Raw genomic sequence first — 13,668 nt, 5'->3', positions numbered from 1 at the left:
ATATTGGATTTTTTGAGACAGGGTTTCTCCGTAGCTTTTTGGTTCCTGTCCTGGAACTAGCTCTTGTAGACCAGGCTGGCCTCAAACTCACAGAAATCCGCTTGCCTTTGCCTCCCTAGTGCTGGGATTAAAGGCATGCGCCACCACCACCCGGCCAAAATAAATATTTTAAAAAGAAAAAAAAAGGAGTCAGAGTGTAGGGATGGCTGGAGATGCAACTCAGCTGTAGAGCACTGAGGTTTGGGGTGCAATCCAGTACCGCATATACACACTCAGAGAAGCCAAAGTGCATCCCAGGTGGGCCCAGCAGGTGTGATACCCCCTCCCAGGCAGTACAGAGTGCTCTCCTGGCATTGCCCTCCTTGAAACCCTGTGCTCACCAGTGTTCCCCTCTCCAGGACCCTCACGTGGACCAGTATGAAGCCAAAGAGTGGACGTTTATTATTGAAAATGTGAGTGTCTGGGTAGGTCGGATCTGAAATCTCAGGGACCTCAGGGCAGCACTGATGCTTCTGCTGCTTCCCCACTTCCCACACCCGCAGGAGTCCAAGGGACAGAGAAAGGTGCTGGCCACAGCTGATGTGGATCTGGCTCGCCATGCCGGGCCTGTGCCTGCGCAGGTTCCGCTTCGACTGCGACTCAAGCCCAAATCTGTGAAGGTGGTGCACGCTGAGCTGAGCCTCACCCTTTCTGGGGTGCTGCTGCGTGAGGGCCGTGCCACGTAAGTCTCCGCCTGTCCTCCCAGGCCCTACCCTGCGAGCTCTGAGCCCCGCCCTCACCCCTGACTTCAAACCCACAGGGATGATGACATGCAGAGTCTGGCCAGTCTCATGAGTGTGAAGCCTAGTGACGTGGGCAACTTGGATGACTTCGCTGAGAGTGATGAGGATGAAGCCCATGGCCCTGGGGCTCCTGAGGTCCGGGCACGAGGCCCCCAGTCAGGTGGGCTCATAGTCGTCTGTGGGTTGAGACTGCCAAGACCTAAGATGGATCACAACAAGTGTTGGTTGTTCTGGGGCAAGGCCGGCTTGTGCACACCCAGAAAGAGGTCCTTATTACAGCAACTCCAACCTGGCCAGCAGCTCTGATTGGCCAAGCTTGGTCCTGGTCCTAGAGGTGTATCCGTCTCGAGAAGAGTTCTCTAGAATGGGTCCCCAGTATCTCCCCATGTTCCTGGCCTTCTCACTTAGAGTGGATGTCCATTTGGTCCCTATGAGGTCTGAGAATCTGGGTCACATGAAGTGTGGGCTCTGTCCAGTCTCCTACCTTCAGCCAGTCTGCCTTCCTCCCTTCTGCTTTCCCTCCATCCCTCCTTAAAGCCTTTCATCCTTCATATTTGCGGTTCTTTCTCACCCTTTCTCTTTCTGCATCTGGGGGCCTGCCTCTTCTCCAAGGCCGGGGCTGTGCCCTGAGACCGGGGCGTCTCCCAGGTAGGCCCTGAACTCTAGTCGGGGGTCAGGGTGGGGCTCAAACTATAGAACGCTGCCTCGGCCTGACTCTACCCTTCCAATGGATTCCCCCTTCAGATCTCTCACGAGAGCTGAAGACGCTCTGTGAAGATGAGGAAAGTCACACACGGCCCCAGCAGGCAGGTGAGACTTAGCCTGAGACTAGGGCTGGGGACTGGACCTTTGTCACAATGCAGTCCTCAGCATTCCCTCCCTCTCCCCCTAGCTGCCAGATCCTCTAGTGCTGAAGATACCAACCCTGCCCCTGTGAGTGCCCCTGCGCCCCCGGCCAGGGCCTCCCGGGGCCAGGGGTTAGAACCAGCTGCTACAGCCGGGGGCCAGGTGGGGCCTGAAACCCCAAGGCCCCCACAGTCCCCACCAGAGACAAGGTAAGGAGCCAGCTCTGTTGCTGTTAGAAACAGATGCATCCCACCCAGCCCCTGCCCTCCCCTCCAATGCTGCCACACTGTCATGGGTGTTCTAGAAGTGCGTGTGGGGCTCAATGGGAGACCACAACACTTGTCTGCTCTTTCCTCAGGTCCACCAGGCAGCCAGGCCAGGACATGGTCCCCACCCCAGCCCCTCGGCTCCAGAAAGGCTCTGATGTATCCCGGTCCCCAGTACCCTACACGGGGGATGAGGGTCCTCCAACAGGAATGGGTTCTTCTGGGGAGACCCAGGCCCAGATAAGCTCTCAGGAAGGGACAGAGGCCCATGGAACCAAGCCAGAGCCAGACATTGAGGGCAGAGACTTTAGAGATGCTTCAGGAGGAGAAAGATCCGAAGTTGAAGAGGGGGACGCTGGGGACAGGGCAGAGGCTAGTGGGGCAGGAAACACAGAGAAGAACACTAAGGAGCCATGCATCACAGCTGGAGAGGCTGAAGAGAGTTCAAAACTCCATCAAGTAGATGCTGAGCAGACGGCAAAGGTACACCATATAGCCATGGAGGGACCAGAGGATGCAGTACTGGGGCCCAAGACAAGACTCAGGGAAATTCCTGAGGCTCCTCCTAGGAGTGCTCAGAAGAGGATGGGTGTAAGGACCCAGGAAGAGGCTTCCAGTGACCCGAACCAAGCTCCAGCTGAGCCTGAAAGACATCTAGGGCTCCTCAGTGGTGCCAGGCCTGCAGAACAGGAGAGAGAAAGCCCAGAGGTTAGGAGTGGAGCCCCTGTTATTGGGAGGACAGGCCTGGAGCAGGATCCCTCTGCTGGAGCAGCAAGCGCTGGGCCCCAGGGCAGCAGCTCTCAGGAAGTCCTGCCAGTGGACCAGAAGGTAGGATCTGGAGATATGGGGGCCCAGGAGGCAGAAGCTGGAGAGCCAAGGGTTCTGGAAACAGAGGCTGAAGGGGTGCCTTGGAAGGTTATAGGGACACCAATTACAGATGCTGGGAGACCTGAGTCCCCAGAAATAGAGACTGGTACAGCAGAATCTGAAACACTGGAGGCCCAAGAGTCAGAAGCAGCAAGATCAGAGGTCCTGGAGCCACAGGCTACCCGAACAGCACAGTCTGAGGTACTGAGGATCCAGGATAAAGAAATTGGGGTTCTGGGGATGCTGAGGACAGGGACTGAGAAAAGGGAGTCTAAGGAATTTGGGATCCAGAAAACAGTTGGGGGTCCTACAGTTCCAGGTATCAAGACAGTGACAGCAGAAGCGAAGATATTGAAAGCCCAGGAGGTAGCAGATGGGGGAGCTGGCATGCTGAAGACAGAGGCTGAGATACTGGGAACCCCAAAGACAGAGGCTGGGGAGGCAGAAGCTAGAATATTGGAGACTCAGAAGGTAGCAGCCAGAGGTTCAGAGGTTCCAAAGGTGGAGGCAGAGATGGCAAAGGCTGATATATTAGGAATGCAGGAGACAGAGGTGGGGGCTTGGAGTATTCCAAGGATAGAGACTGAAACAGCAGTAACTGAGATATTGGGGACCCACAAGATAACATTTGAGGATTCAGGGCCCCCACAAATACATTCTAGAAGAAAAGAGACCCAGGAGATAGAGGTGGGAGGTTTGGGTGTTTCAGTGATAGGGGCAGCAGAAGATGGCATATCGGGGGCCCAGGAGATATCCACAGGTCATGAAGGACTCTGGGTCGAAGCTGAGAAACCAGAAACCGAGATGGAAGGGTCCCTGGAGGCAGAGGAGGAAGGCTTAGGGGTTTTGGAGGTAGACACTGGGCCAGCGGAAGCCAAGATCTTAGAGGCTCCAGAGATAGCAGCTGGGGTTTTGGGGGTTCTGGGAATAGGAATCAAGGGAGCCAGGGTCTTAGAAATGGAGGCTGACTCTTCAGAAGTCCCAGAGACAGAAGCCAGAGAGCTATCTGGGGGTTCTGTGGCACTGAGAACAGTGGCTGGGACAACAGAATCTAAGATGTTAGAGGCCCAGAAGACTGAAGTGGGGGGCTCTGGCATTTCACAGGTAGAGGTTGGAGGGGCAGAGGCTGAAATACTGGGGACCCAGGAAATAGCATCTGGTGGTTTAGGAGTTCCAAGGACAGAAGCTAAGATGGACGAGTCTGAGTTCTTGGTGGCCCAGGAGACAGAAGAGATTTGGGAGATCCCAGAGGTAGAGACAGAAGCAGTGGATACTGAGTTATTTGGGACCCAGAAGGCAGAAATAGAAGGTTTGGAGACCCCAGAGTTAGAAGCTGAGACAGTAAAATCTGAGATTCTGGAGTCCCCAGAGACAGAAGTGAGGGAATCAGGGCTCCTGGGAACAGAGAGTGAGGTAGCAGAAGCTGGGATGCTAGAAACTGGGAAGACAGAAGCAAGGGATTCTGGGATCTCCAGGCCAGAGGCTGGAACAATAGAGGCTGAGGTACTGAGGGCCCAGAGAGCAGAAACTGTAGTTTGGGGATCTGAGGAAGCAAAGACTGATACTTTGGAGGTCTGGGAGCCTGGAGCTTGGGGAGCCCTCAAGTGTGAGGCTTTAAGCATTGCAGTGAGTAGGCCAAGAGTTTCTGGGGCCGAAGACATAGCACCAGAAGCCTCCAGGGTACAGGAGACAGAAAGCAAATTTTTGGGGCTGGTAGAGGCCAAGTCTTGGACTTTGGGGCCCCAGGAAGCAGAGAGGGAGGGGTTTGAGTCTCCAGAGAATAAATCTGATATTTTTGAGGCCCAGGAAGCAGAATGTGGGGTCTTGGAAACCATGAAGGGGAAAGAAGCTGGTGAAAGTCTTCAAGAGGCCAGCCTGACTAAGGCACGGGTGGCCAGTGGGGCAGGGGCTGGGGGACCCAGGCCCTCGGGGGCCTCTTCCCCAGAGGAGCCTGAAGAGGACAGGAGGCTGCCGGGCAGCCAGGTAGGGATGGGGGCCACTGATGGGCAGTCTGCTTCTTCCACTAACCTGGGGCTGAGTGAACGGTGACTCTGCATGGACCCACCTGGTGGACCAAGAAAGATGCGGTTTTGATGGGGAGGGGATTCAGCTTCAAAGAAGGTTCCTCCTCCCTCCTCCCTCCTCCCTCAGGATGCCTGGCTCTTTCACCCTGCTAGGCTGCATGGAGCTGGATACCCTTAAGCTGATTTTCTGGGCTGACTTTGAAGTGTGGCTGCTGGTGGCCTCTGACCTTGCCTGGGCACCACTGACCTTTTAGGTGACCTTGGCAGATAACTTCCTTACCCCAAGCTGGCAACCCAAAGCTCTGGCCAGTGTTTCTGGTGATCTTTGTAAACTCCAAACTGGGGTGGTTTTGTGCCAGGCCTGAACTTCTTCAAAGGGTGGAGGACATGCCATTAGAATACATCCTCTGATTGTACCCTTATGTCCCCAGGCACCACCTGCCCTGGTCAGCTCCAGCCAGTCCCTGCTGGAATGGTGCCAACAGGTCACCAATGGCTACCGTGGTGTCTGCATCACCAATTTCACCACATCCTGGCGCAACGGCCTGGCCTTCTGTGCTATTTTACATCGATTCTACCCAGATAAGATGTGAGTGCCAGGGACATGGAGGTGGCTGGGAGGGAGCCTGCAGGGATATTAGTGCCAACCATTTCTAACCAGCACATTCTCTCTGCAGCGACTATTTCTCTCTTGACCCCCACGACATCAAACAGAACAACAAACAGGTGAGATGAGGAGGGGCCATGGCTGAAGAAAGGGTCTAGCCAGAGAGTCAGGCTGCTGGCCCCAGAGTTGGAGACTCTGAGGCGCAGGACCCTGGTCTACTTTTGGAAACTTTAAAATCTTTTTGGTTATTAAATTGTTTGCCCTAATTTTGTTTTGATGTTTTTAATTTTAAAAGCATATTTCCCTAGATTTCCTTAGATAGTTGTTTATTTATTTGCCAAAAATCATCTTTTGATAACTGGGTGGGCGATGTGCAGTTGCTAGGTAACAGTGAGGGCGGGCCTTGTTGCTAGATTTCCCTCTGCAGGAGGGTGAAGGCGTTGCTAAGCAAATCCTGGCTCTAGAGTCTCAGGGACCCCTAGGCTGGCTTGGATCCGGAGTGTTGCTAGATCGCTGCTACTTCTTCTGACCAGGGTGCACCCTTTCTAGGCTTTTGATGGCTTCGCTGCCCTAGGCGTGTCTCGCTTGCTGGAACCAGCGGACATGGTGCTTCTGTCCGTACCTGACAAGCTCATCGTCATGACGTACCTGTGCCAGATCCGAGCTTTCTGTACTGGGCAAGAGCTGCAGCTGGTGCAACTGGAGGGCGGTGGTGGCTCTGGCACTTACCGTGTGGGCAACGCCCAGCCGAGCCTGGCCGACGGCCTGAACGCAGGCGACCTGGCACAGCGTCTACGGGAGCATGGGGCTGAAGCGCCCACAGAGCCCAAGGAGGCTGTGAACCGCGGGACTGGGGCGGTACCCAAGGTGGCCTCTAGGGACACGGACCTGGGCTGCACCTCCAAGGATGGGGAGACTGAGGCAACCCAGGACGCAAGCTCCCCAGGGGCACCCTCCGATGGCCCCAGAGCCCGGTCATCCACGTCCCCCGTGGCCCCCACAGAGGGGCTGGTAAACGGAGTTGGGGCGCCGGGTGTTACAAGTGGTGTGAGACTGAGACGGTCCTCGGTCAATGGAGAGACCGGGCCGGTACCCCCACCCCGATCACATGGCTCTTTCTCCCACGTGCGTGACGCTGATTTGCTAAAGAAGAGGCGATCCAGGCTACGGAATAGCAACTCCTTCTCTGTGGATGACCCGGACTCTGGAGCTGCAGTCGGCGCGGGACCTGCAGGAGTTGGGGCTGTGGTGAGCACCCCTACCCCGCTGCAGCTTAGGATAGTGGGGAATTTTCAGAGAGGGCCCCGAGTCGTCCCGATGTCAGGGCTGGTGCAGGGGTGGCAGCTTCAGAGAAGTCGCTTCGCTGGATGCTGGGATGCACTTCAATCAGATGGAGCTTGGTGCTGTGGAAGGGTCCCCGGGTATGGCACTAGGCTTCCTGTTCAGGGACAAAGCCCACAGAACACCTAGGCTTCCAGTTTTGTACTTGTGAGCGGTTGCCAACATTTGTTAGAAACATCTGCCCAGTTGGTAGAAACACGGGCTGTAGCAGGAAGTTCCCAAAAGGCTCCAAGTTCTGCACCAGCTCTTAGGGCCTGTTCTTTCTCCGTGGGTGGCCTTGGGTGTCACCTAGCAACCACCTAGCCCAAGAGCTAGAGGAAGGAATACTGTCCTCTGGTGGCCCCGGTAGCTCCTCCCAGCCTCCAGATTATCTGACTTGAATTTTTAACCCCTGAGGTTTAATAGGAATTAGTAGGTGGGGCTTCTTGCCTCCACACTGTGCCCTATAGGTCTCAGGTCATATCTCTCTCTCTCTCTCTCTCTCTCTCTCTCTCTCTCTCTCTCTCTCTCGCACACACACACACACACACGCGCACACACACACACACACACACACACACTCTTCCTTGTGCTAAAGGAGAGATGGCACTACAGAAAGCTCAGGGACTCCAGATGAACTCTGGCCACAGGCCTTTAGTCTGAGGGTGACAGCAGAAGGGGCCAGAGGGTGCAGTATGGGCCGATGGACAGTTTTCCTTGGTGAAAATAGAGGACCAAAGAAATAACTCAGTGGTAGAGCATTTGCCTAAGAAGTCCTGGATTCAAACCCCAGTGTCACAAAATGTGAGGCAGGGTGGCAGATGCCTGTAATCCTAGCACTTGGGAGGTAGAAGCAGAAAAACCAGAGTTCAAGCCCTTTCAAAACAGAACAAGTCAGGGTTAGGGGGTGGCGGCTTAAGTAGGTAAAGAGCTTGCCACACACGCAGGAGGACCTGTAAAAAACCTGTATAAGTCTGGGTGTGATGCCATGTGCCTGGGAGGTGGAGACAGGAGGTTCCCTAGGGCTTGCTGACCACCCAGTGTAGCTAATTCGTGAGCCCTAGCTCCAGTGAGAGACACTGTCTCAAAAACAAGGCGGGAGAGTGATGGCTTATCAGGCAGAGAGGTTCCAGTCACGAAGCATGAGGGCCTGAGCTCTATCCCGGGGGTCCATATATGACGGAAGGAGAGAGCCAGTTCACACACGTGTGCTCCCCCAGTACACAAATATAAAAAAGAAAGGAAGAGGAAGAAAATGCGATGGTGTGTAATAGAGGAAAGCAGGAGTTATCTGGCCGCCACACATCACACCTACACACCCTCACACGCACACACACGCACACACACGCACACACACACCCTCACACACACACACACAAGCATGCAACACACACATCACACCAATTGACAGAGGAGAAAAGACAATGGGAAGGTCTGGTTCTCAAATGAGGAGGCCCACACAAGCAAAGGCAGTGGCATCAAGGACATTCCGACCACATTTAGGGAACTGACAGTCGTCTCCATGAAGTCCCCAGATGGCAGTGAGGCCAGTCTGAGAGTAGGAGCCCTGAGGGAAGTTCCAGAGACATGTGAGCCTGGGGATGAGACTAGAGAGGCATTTCCTGTAGGAGGAGGTGGCTGGAGGACTTCTAGCCCAGTTGGCTAATTTAGGTCAGTAGCTCTTTAAGTCACAAAGGGGAGGATTCAACGGTCACCCTTCTGGGGCTGAGTCCCAGCATCTGGTGTTTCCAAACCAGGCCCTCCTCCTGCCCTTGTCCCACAGGAGATATTTGACCCGTGAGATGAGAGGAGGCCCTCTCATTGGCTGGCTTTGCCCCTACTGTTTTGGGAGGGTGTTCATCCTCGCTCCACCCTTGGAGGCTCCCCAAGGCCTGGAGTGGGTTGAGGTCAGGAACCTTGAGGCTGAGGTGGGCCAGAGGCAGCCTGATGAGAAACATGGGTGCTTCTAGGGCAGCCCATCAGAGAAAGCACAGAAAGAGGAATTTGGGTCAGACATGAGGAAGAAGCTTTGGGATTCCCACAGGGCTGGTGTGAGTAAGCATAAAAGCCGCTGACATTTGCTTTCTTCACCCCCTCTCCCGATTCTGCCTGCTTTGCCAGGTGGGCCATCCCCCTGATTCCTTGGCTTCCCACAGTGCCCCTTTCAGGAAGCCACGATTTCTGCCTTTTATGGGTGGGAATAGTGAAGTTGAGGGAGATGAAGAGGCTGCAGCTGTGAACTTGGGGCCTGAGCTTGCAGTACTCATTGGCGCCCTCTGCTGGGCTCCACACAGTCGACACACACACACACACAGCTCCACCCTGGTCAAGCCACTTCTGGGCTTTTGCCCTGAGGATAAGGATCAAAAGTGTGAAATCCCTTTGCAGAGTGACATGAAGCCACCTGCATGGTGTCAAACTGGGAGCTAAAGTTTCCCCAGATGCCGGTCTGGAGTCGGCCATTTTACATGCAAAGATGCAGCCAAACCCAGTGTGGCAGGGCCTCCAGGCTTGGGAACAAGTTTTGAGTTAGACAGCTCTGGGCTGTAGATCAAGTTCTGGGGCAGACTTCATCTCTGGCCCCTGTTCCCTTGTCTGCAGAGCGATACTAGCCTCTGCCTCACGAGGTCCTTGAGGCGACATCTGTGCTTAGCAGTATTGCCTTTAGTTGTGGGCCTTGTGTGCTGGACCCTGGGTCTGTCTAAAGGGTCAGTCTCTAGGAGAGATGGCCCTGGGTCTATCTAAAGGGTCAGTCTCTAGAAGAGATGGCTTGGGGGTTAAGAGCACAAATTGTTCTTACAAAGGACCTGAGTTTGGTCCCTGTGCCCACATCCAGCAGCTCACAGCTGCCATAACTCCAGCTCCAGAGGATCTGATGCCCTCTTCTGGCTGCCAGGGGCACCTGCTCTTGTATGGACATTTCCACACACATGATTCTAAAAACAAACCAAGGCTGGAGAGATGGCTCAGTGGTTCGGAGTGAGCCTTAGTCTTCCAGAGGACCCAAGTTCAGTGCCAAGCATACAAGACAGGCAGTTCACAACAGCCTGTGAGTCCAGCTCCAGGTTATCCAATGCCTCTGGTCTCTGAGAGCGCCCACAGACACAAACACACACATATACGCACGATCAAAATTAAACCTTTAAAAAATTGTTAACAGGGCTGGAGAAAGGTCTTAATGGGTGAGAACACATAGTGCTAATCCAGAGGACCCAAGTTCAGGTCCCAGCACCACACCAGGTGATCCACAGCCGTCTGCTCCTGCCCTAGAGGATCTGATACCTCTGACCTATGTAGGCACCTGCACTCATGCACACATAACACAATCACACACACTTAATAATCAAGATAAATTTTAAAAATCTTTAAAAATAGTCAGGTGTAGTGGTACAGGCCTTTAATTGCAGTACTCAGGAGGCAGAGGCAGGTGGATCTCTGTGAGTATGAGGTCAGCCTGGTCTACAGAGCAAGTTTCAGGTCAGCCAGAGCTGATACATAGTGAGTTCCTGTCTCAGACAAATGGGCTGCCTCTCGGGAGTTAGAGAGGCTGCAGTAACCAGCAGCATGAGGAGGTGTGTGGGGTTGATGCTAACGTGAGTAAGCCTTGGGGTGCTCTCTGCCTCAGTGGGGGATCAGGACAAACTTCCAGACACTGAGGGCCAGGAAGGGAGGCAGAATGTGTTGAAGGAAGTCTGAGGAGGCCCTTGCAGGACGGGTTCAAGCTGAACCAGGAGGTCTAGCTGGTTTGGAGCAGTTCAAGATGGAGGGTGGTTTCAGACCAAGAAAGCTTTTTAGGGAACCGAAAGTCCATTGCTGTGACCAGAGGGTGGTGACCTGGTGGGGCTCGGATGGTAAGGGAATTGAGGTTGAAGCTCCCGACTGTCCTGAGCATGAGACTGGGGGCTGAGATGGGTGTGGAGCGGTTACTCCGGGAGCGAATGTTCTGAGGTCAAGACCTCTCAGCTTGAGGGAGAAGTGAATGGCAGGGTGTGGTGTGCTGCCCCCACAGCTAATCCAATCCAGACAGGCCAGCCCCTGAGCCAGGGAGGCTGGTCTGAGAGTACACACTGGCGTGACCCGGAAGAGGGGCTAGCAGTATTGTCAAAGGAGTTAAAAGTTAGGCCCCGAGGGCTGGATGGTAGGCTTAGGGGTCTTGCAGAGGACCTGGGTTCGGTTCCCAGCACCATCACAATTCATAACTTCAGTTCCAAGGGATCTTCAGGCCAACTGACACCCTCTTACAACCTCTGCAAATACTGAGCGCCCACACACTGCTCATACAGACATGCAGGAAAAACACTCAAATAACATAAAATAAATAAAGCTAAAATATTTGCAAAAATAACCGGGCTCTAGAGACATGGAATGGGGCAAGGTGGAGCCAGACTTGGCCCTTCCAGGATAAAATTCTTCAAGCTCTGTGAAGAGCATTGCTGGCTCTAGGTCTAGGATCCTGTCAGGTAGGAGGGTGCCCCCTTCTGGCCAGAGGCTAGATGCCGACTTCTCTGTCACTCAGGGGCACTAGCAGTGATGGAAGTGCCAGCGCTAAGCGACAGGAGCCAGATGACCTGAGGGGCTCTTTGAAGGGATGGGAAAGAGGGAGAAGATAGGGCCCCAGCTATGTCTTTCCCAACCTTTTGCCTCTGACCCTAAAAGAATGACCAACTCAGCGCCCCTGAAGGAGCGTTTGGAGGCAGAGATGTGGGTGGGCCCAGGCCCACAGATGGCGGTGAAGGCATGCTTTTTGCTTGAGGAAGCCTTTACCCTAAAGGAGGTGCTTGTGAGACTGGAGGAGTAGCTGGGTAGCTGTGTCTGAGAGGAAGGATTCTCCCTCCCTGTGTGTGAGAGACTGTGGTTATCTGTACTGACTGGGGACTGTTGGAAACCCAGCCCAGCCCTTAGCGGAATCTTTCCACAGGAAGGCCCAAGCCCTGACTCCAGCCTTGACTCAGGCCCACGCACAGCCGCAGCCCCGCAGCAGCCTTCTGGTGAGTGGTGAGCCGGCTTAGCTGATCACAGATCCTTCTGGGGGACTTCCTGGGGGCTTCTGCTAGCTGGAAGAACCCAGCCTGGTGTCTCTCTGCAGGTGGGAGCCCTCCTTCAGAGGAGTCACCCCCTAGTCCAGGGGACGAGGCTGGCCTGGTAAGGAGGACCAGGTGGGTGGAACTGTCGTGGTATTTTCTGAGCAAGGCTGTGATGAGCTCACCTGTCCTCCGCCTTCCCCCTTCCTCTCCCAGCAACGCTTCCAGGACACAAGTCAGTACGTGTGTGCAGAGCTCCAGGCCCTGGAGCAGGAGCAGAGGCAGATAGATGGGCGGGCCGCTGAGGTGGAGAAACAGCTGAGGAGCCTTATGGAATCAGGTGGGACAGGCATTTGGGAGGCGGCACAGCTCGAATCCCTTTGGTGGCTGGAAGAAGGTTTCTGAGATGCCACTAGGGAACGAGAAACCCCTTCCCCGAGCCCCGACAGAAGGCAGCTCTGGTGACTGTCCTGACCTGATTCAGGTGCCAACAGGCTGCAGGAGGAGGTGCTGATCGAGGAGTGGTTCACCCTGGTCAACAAGAAGAACGCACTCATCCGGAGGCAGGACCAGCTGCAGCTGCTGTGAGTGAGTCTTCCTCCTTAGGCCCGCCTCCTCTGCTGGCCCGCCCACCCGCTGCTGAGTCTTCCTCCTTAGGCCCGCCTCCTCTGCTGGCCCGCCCACCAGCAGGCCCTTCGATTTGACTCTAGCTTTACAGTAAGAAAAACGGGCTCAGAGAAATTTGAGCAGGCTCCTAAGTGGGGTGACAAGCCACTCTCCCCATCATTGCCTTTACCATCCTGCGTGCCAGAGGCACCTTTGCTTCCCTTTTGCGTTAGGAATCGTTTCCCCAGAACAATGTTAGCTTTCTTTTTCAATCAAATAATCCTTTTTTTTTTTTTTTGTATAAAAGTGGGATGTGGAAAAGGAGCAACATGCATATTTAGAGAGTGACCGAAGGGCAGCTGAGAACTCTGCACAGCACGGGGGTTCTCCCAGCCCTCGGTGGAAACTGATAGGTAGAGATGAAGTGGTCACAGCCTTTGACTCTCCCATCCCACTTTGTCTGACTTGGCACCTTTCCCCATCAGCATCGAGGAACAGGACTTGGAGCGGAGGTTTGAACTGCTGAGCCGGGAGCTGCGGGCCATGATGGCCATTGAAGGTAGGAAATGGGACAGCAGAGGCCAGAAATAGAACAGGGCCAGGGTGGGCACCCCTCCTGACTCAGGCTCCTGGTCTCTTAGAGTGGCAGAAAACCGTGGCGCAGCAGCACCGAGAGCAGCTCCTGTTGGAGGAGCTAGTGTCGCTGGTCAATCAGAGGGATGAGCTGGTCCGGGACCTGGACCAGAAGGAGCGAATGTGAGCCGCGGGACCTGGATGGTTCTGGGAATTGGAGGGCCTCAGGGCGCCTCCTGGAATGGCACGTCTGGAGTCTCGGGGCGGGGCTTGCAATTACGGCCAACTTAGAGGCTGACTTGAACCCCCTGTTCCCAGTGCTCTAGAGGAAGATGAGCGCCTGGAACGCGGCCTGGAGCAGCGACGTCGCAAGGTGAGCCGGCAGCTGAGCAGGCGGGAACGCTGCATGCTGAGCTGAACCTCCTGCCTGGTTCTCGCCCTTCTTTTCTCTGGTCATGGACCCTTCCTCGCCAGTCCCCAAGCCTGCACAGCGGAGGACAGAGCCCTCATACTCCTTCAGCCGACAGAAGCATGGCGGACTGGACCCGCGGACTGGAGCAGTCGAGCCCGCCCGGCAGTATTTATTTATCGAGTGTGTGTGAATGTTTTGGTGGTGGCCAGGATTCCAGGGCGCTGCACAGAACTCTTCCCCTGTCTACAGAGCGGAGCCTGCCTGCCACCTACATCCTTCCCTTTGTGTCTGGAGCAATAAAGTTGGAGCGCCTGCCCTTTCTCAGGAGGACTTCAAGAGAAGGA

At 54.8% G+C, this 13,668-nt stretch overlaps 1 protein-coding gene across 8 annotated transcripts; it reads left to right on the top strand.

Moving 5' to 3' along the window:
• The first annotated feature begins 197 nt into the window (after window positions 1-197).
• Window positions 198-13,651, top strand: Ehbp1l1 (EH domain binding protein 1 like 1). Of its 8 annotated transcripts, none has more exons than XM_050137120.1 (17): window positions 198-452; window positions 543-721; window positions 800-942; window positions 1,527-1,592; window positions 1,675-1,837; window positions 1,987-2,377; window positions 4,568-4,744; window positions 5,217-5,374; window positions 5,463-5,511; window positions 5,942-6,640; window positions 11,631-11,700; window positions 11,799-11,854; window positions 11,950-12,073; window positions 12,218-12,317; window positions 12,825-12,898; window positions 12,981-13,095; window positions 13,231-13,651. In XM_050137120.1, the coding sequence occupies exons 1-17, from the start codon at window positions 213-215 to the stop codon at window positions 13,328-13,330; spliced, it is 2,904 nt and encodes a 967-aa protein (XP_049993077.1). In that variant the 5' UTR covers window positions 198-212; the 3' UTR covers window positions 13,331-13,651. The 8 variants fall into 8 exon arrangements, 7 of the variants coding, with proteins under 7 accessions (XP_049993077.1, XP_049993076.1, XP_049993074.1 ...); XM_050137119.1 differs by having other exon boundaries at window positions 4,562-4,744; XM_050137117.1 differs by having other exon boundaries at window positions 1,987-2,962.
• The last annotated feature ends 17 nt before the right edge of the window (window positions 13,652-13,668 follow it).

Source organism: Alexandromys fortis, unplaced genomic scaffold (assembly GCF_014885135.2).
Source record: "Alexandromys fortis isolate MF-2015 unplaced genomic scaffold, M_Fortis_MF-2015_v1.1 scaffold_3, whole genome shotgun sequence".
NCBI lineage: Eukaryota > Metazoa > Chordata > Mammalia > Rodentia > Cricetidae > Alexandromys > Alexandromys fortis.
This window is presented reverse-complemented; position numbering and strand designations above follow the sequence as displayed.

What these genes read in the sequence shown, in the direction of transcription:
- Ehbp1l1 (XM_050137115.1), top strand. Translation starts at nt 213, where the DNA reads ATGCAACTCAGCTGTAGAGCACTGAGGTTTGGGGTGCAATCCAGTACC. An exon ending in CAGTCCCCACCAGAGACAAG is followed by an intron (nt 1,838 to 1,986) that starts GTAAGGAGCCAG and finishes CTCTTTCCTCAG; the next exon opens with GTCCACCAGGCAGCCAGGCC. An exon ending in GGCCATGATGGCCATTGAAG is followed by an intron (nt 12,899 to 12,980) that starts GTAGGAAATGGG and finishes CTGGTCTCTTAG; the next exon opens with AGTGGCAGAAAACCGTGGCG.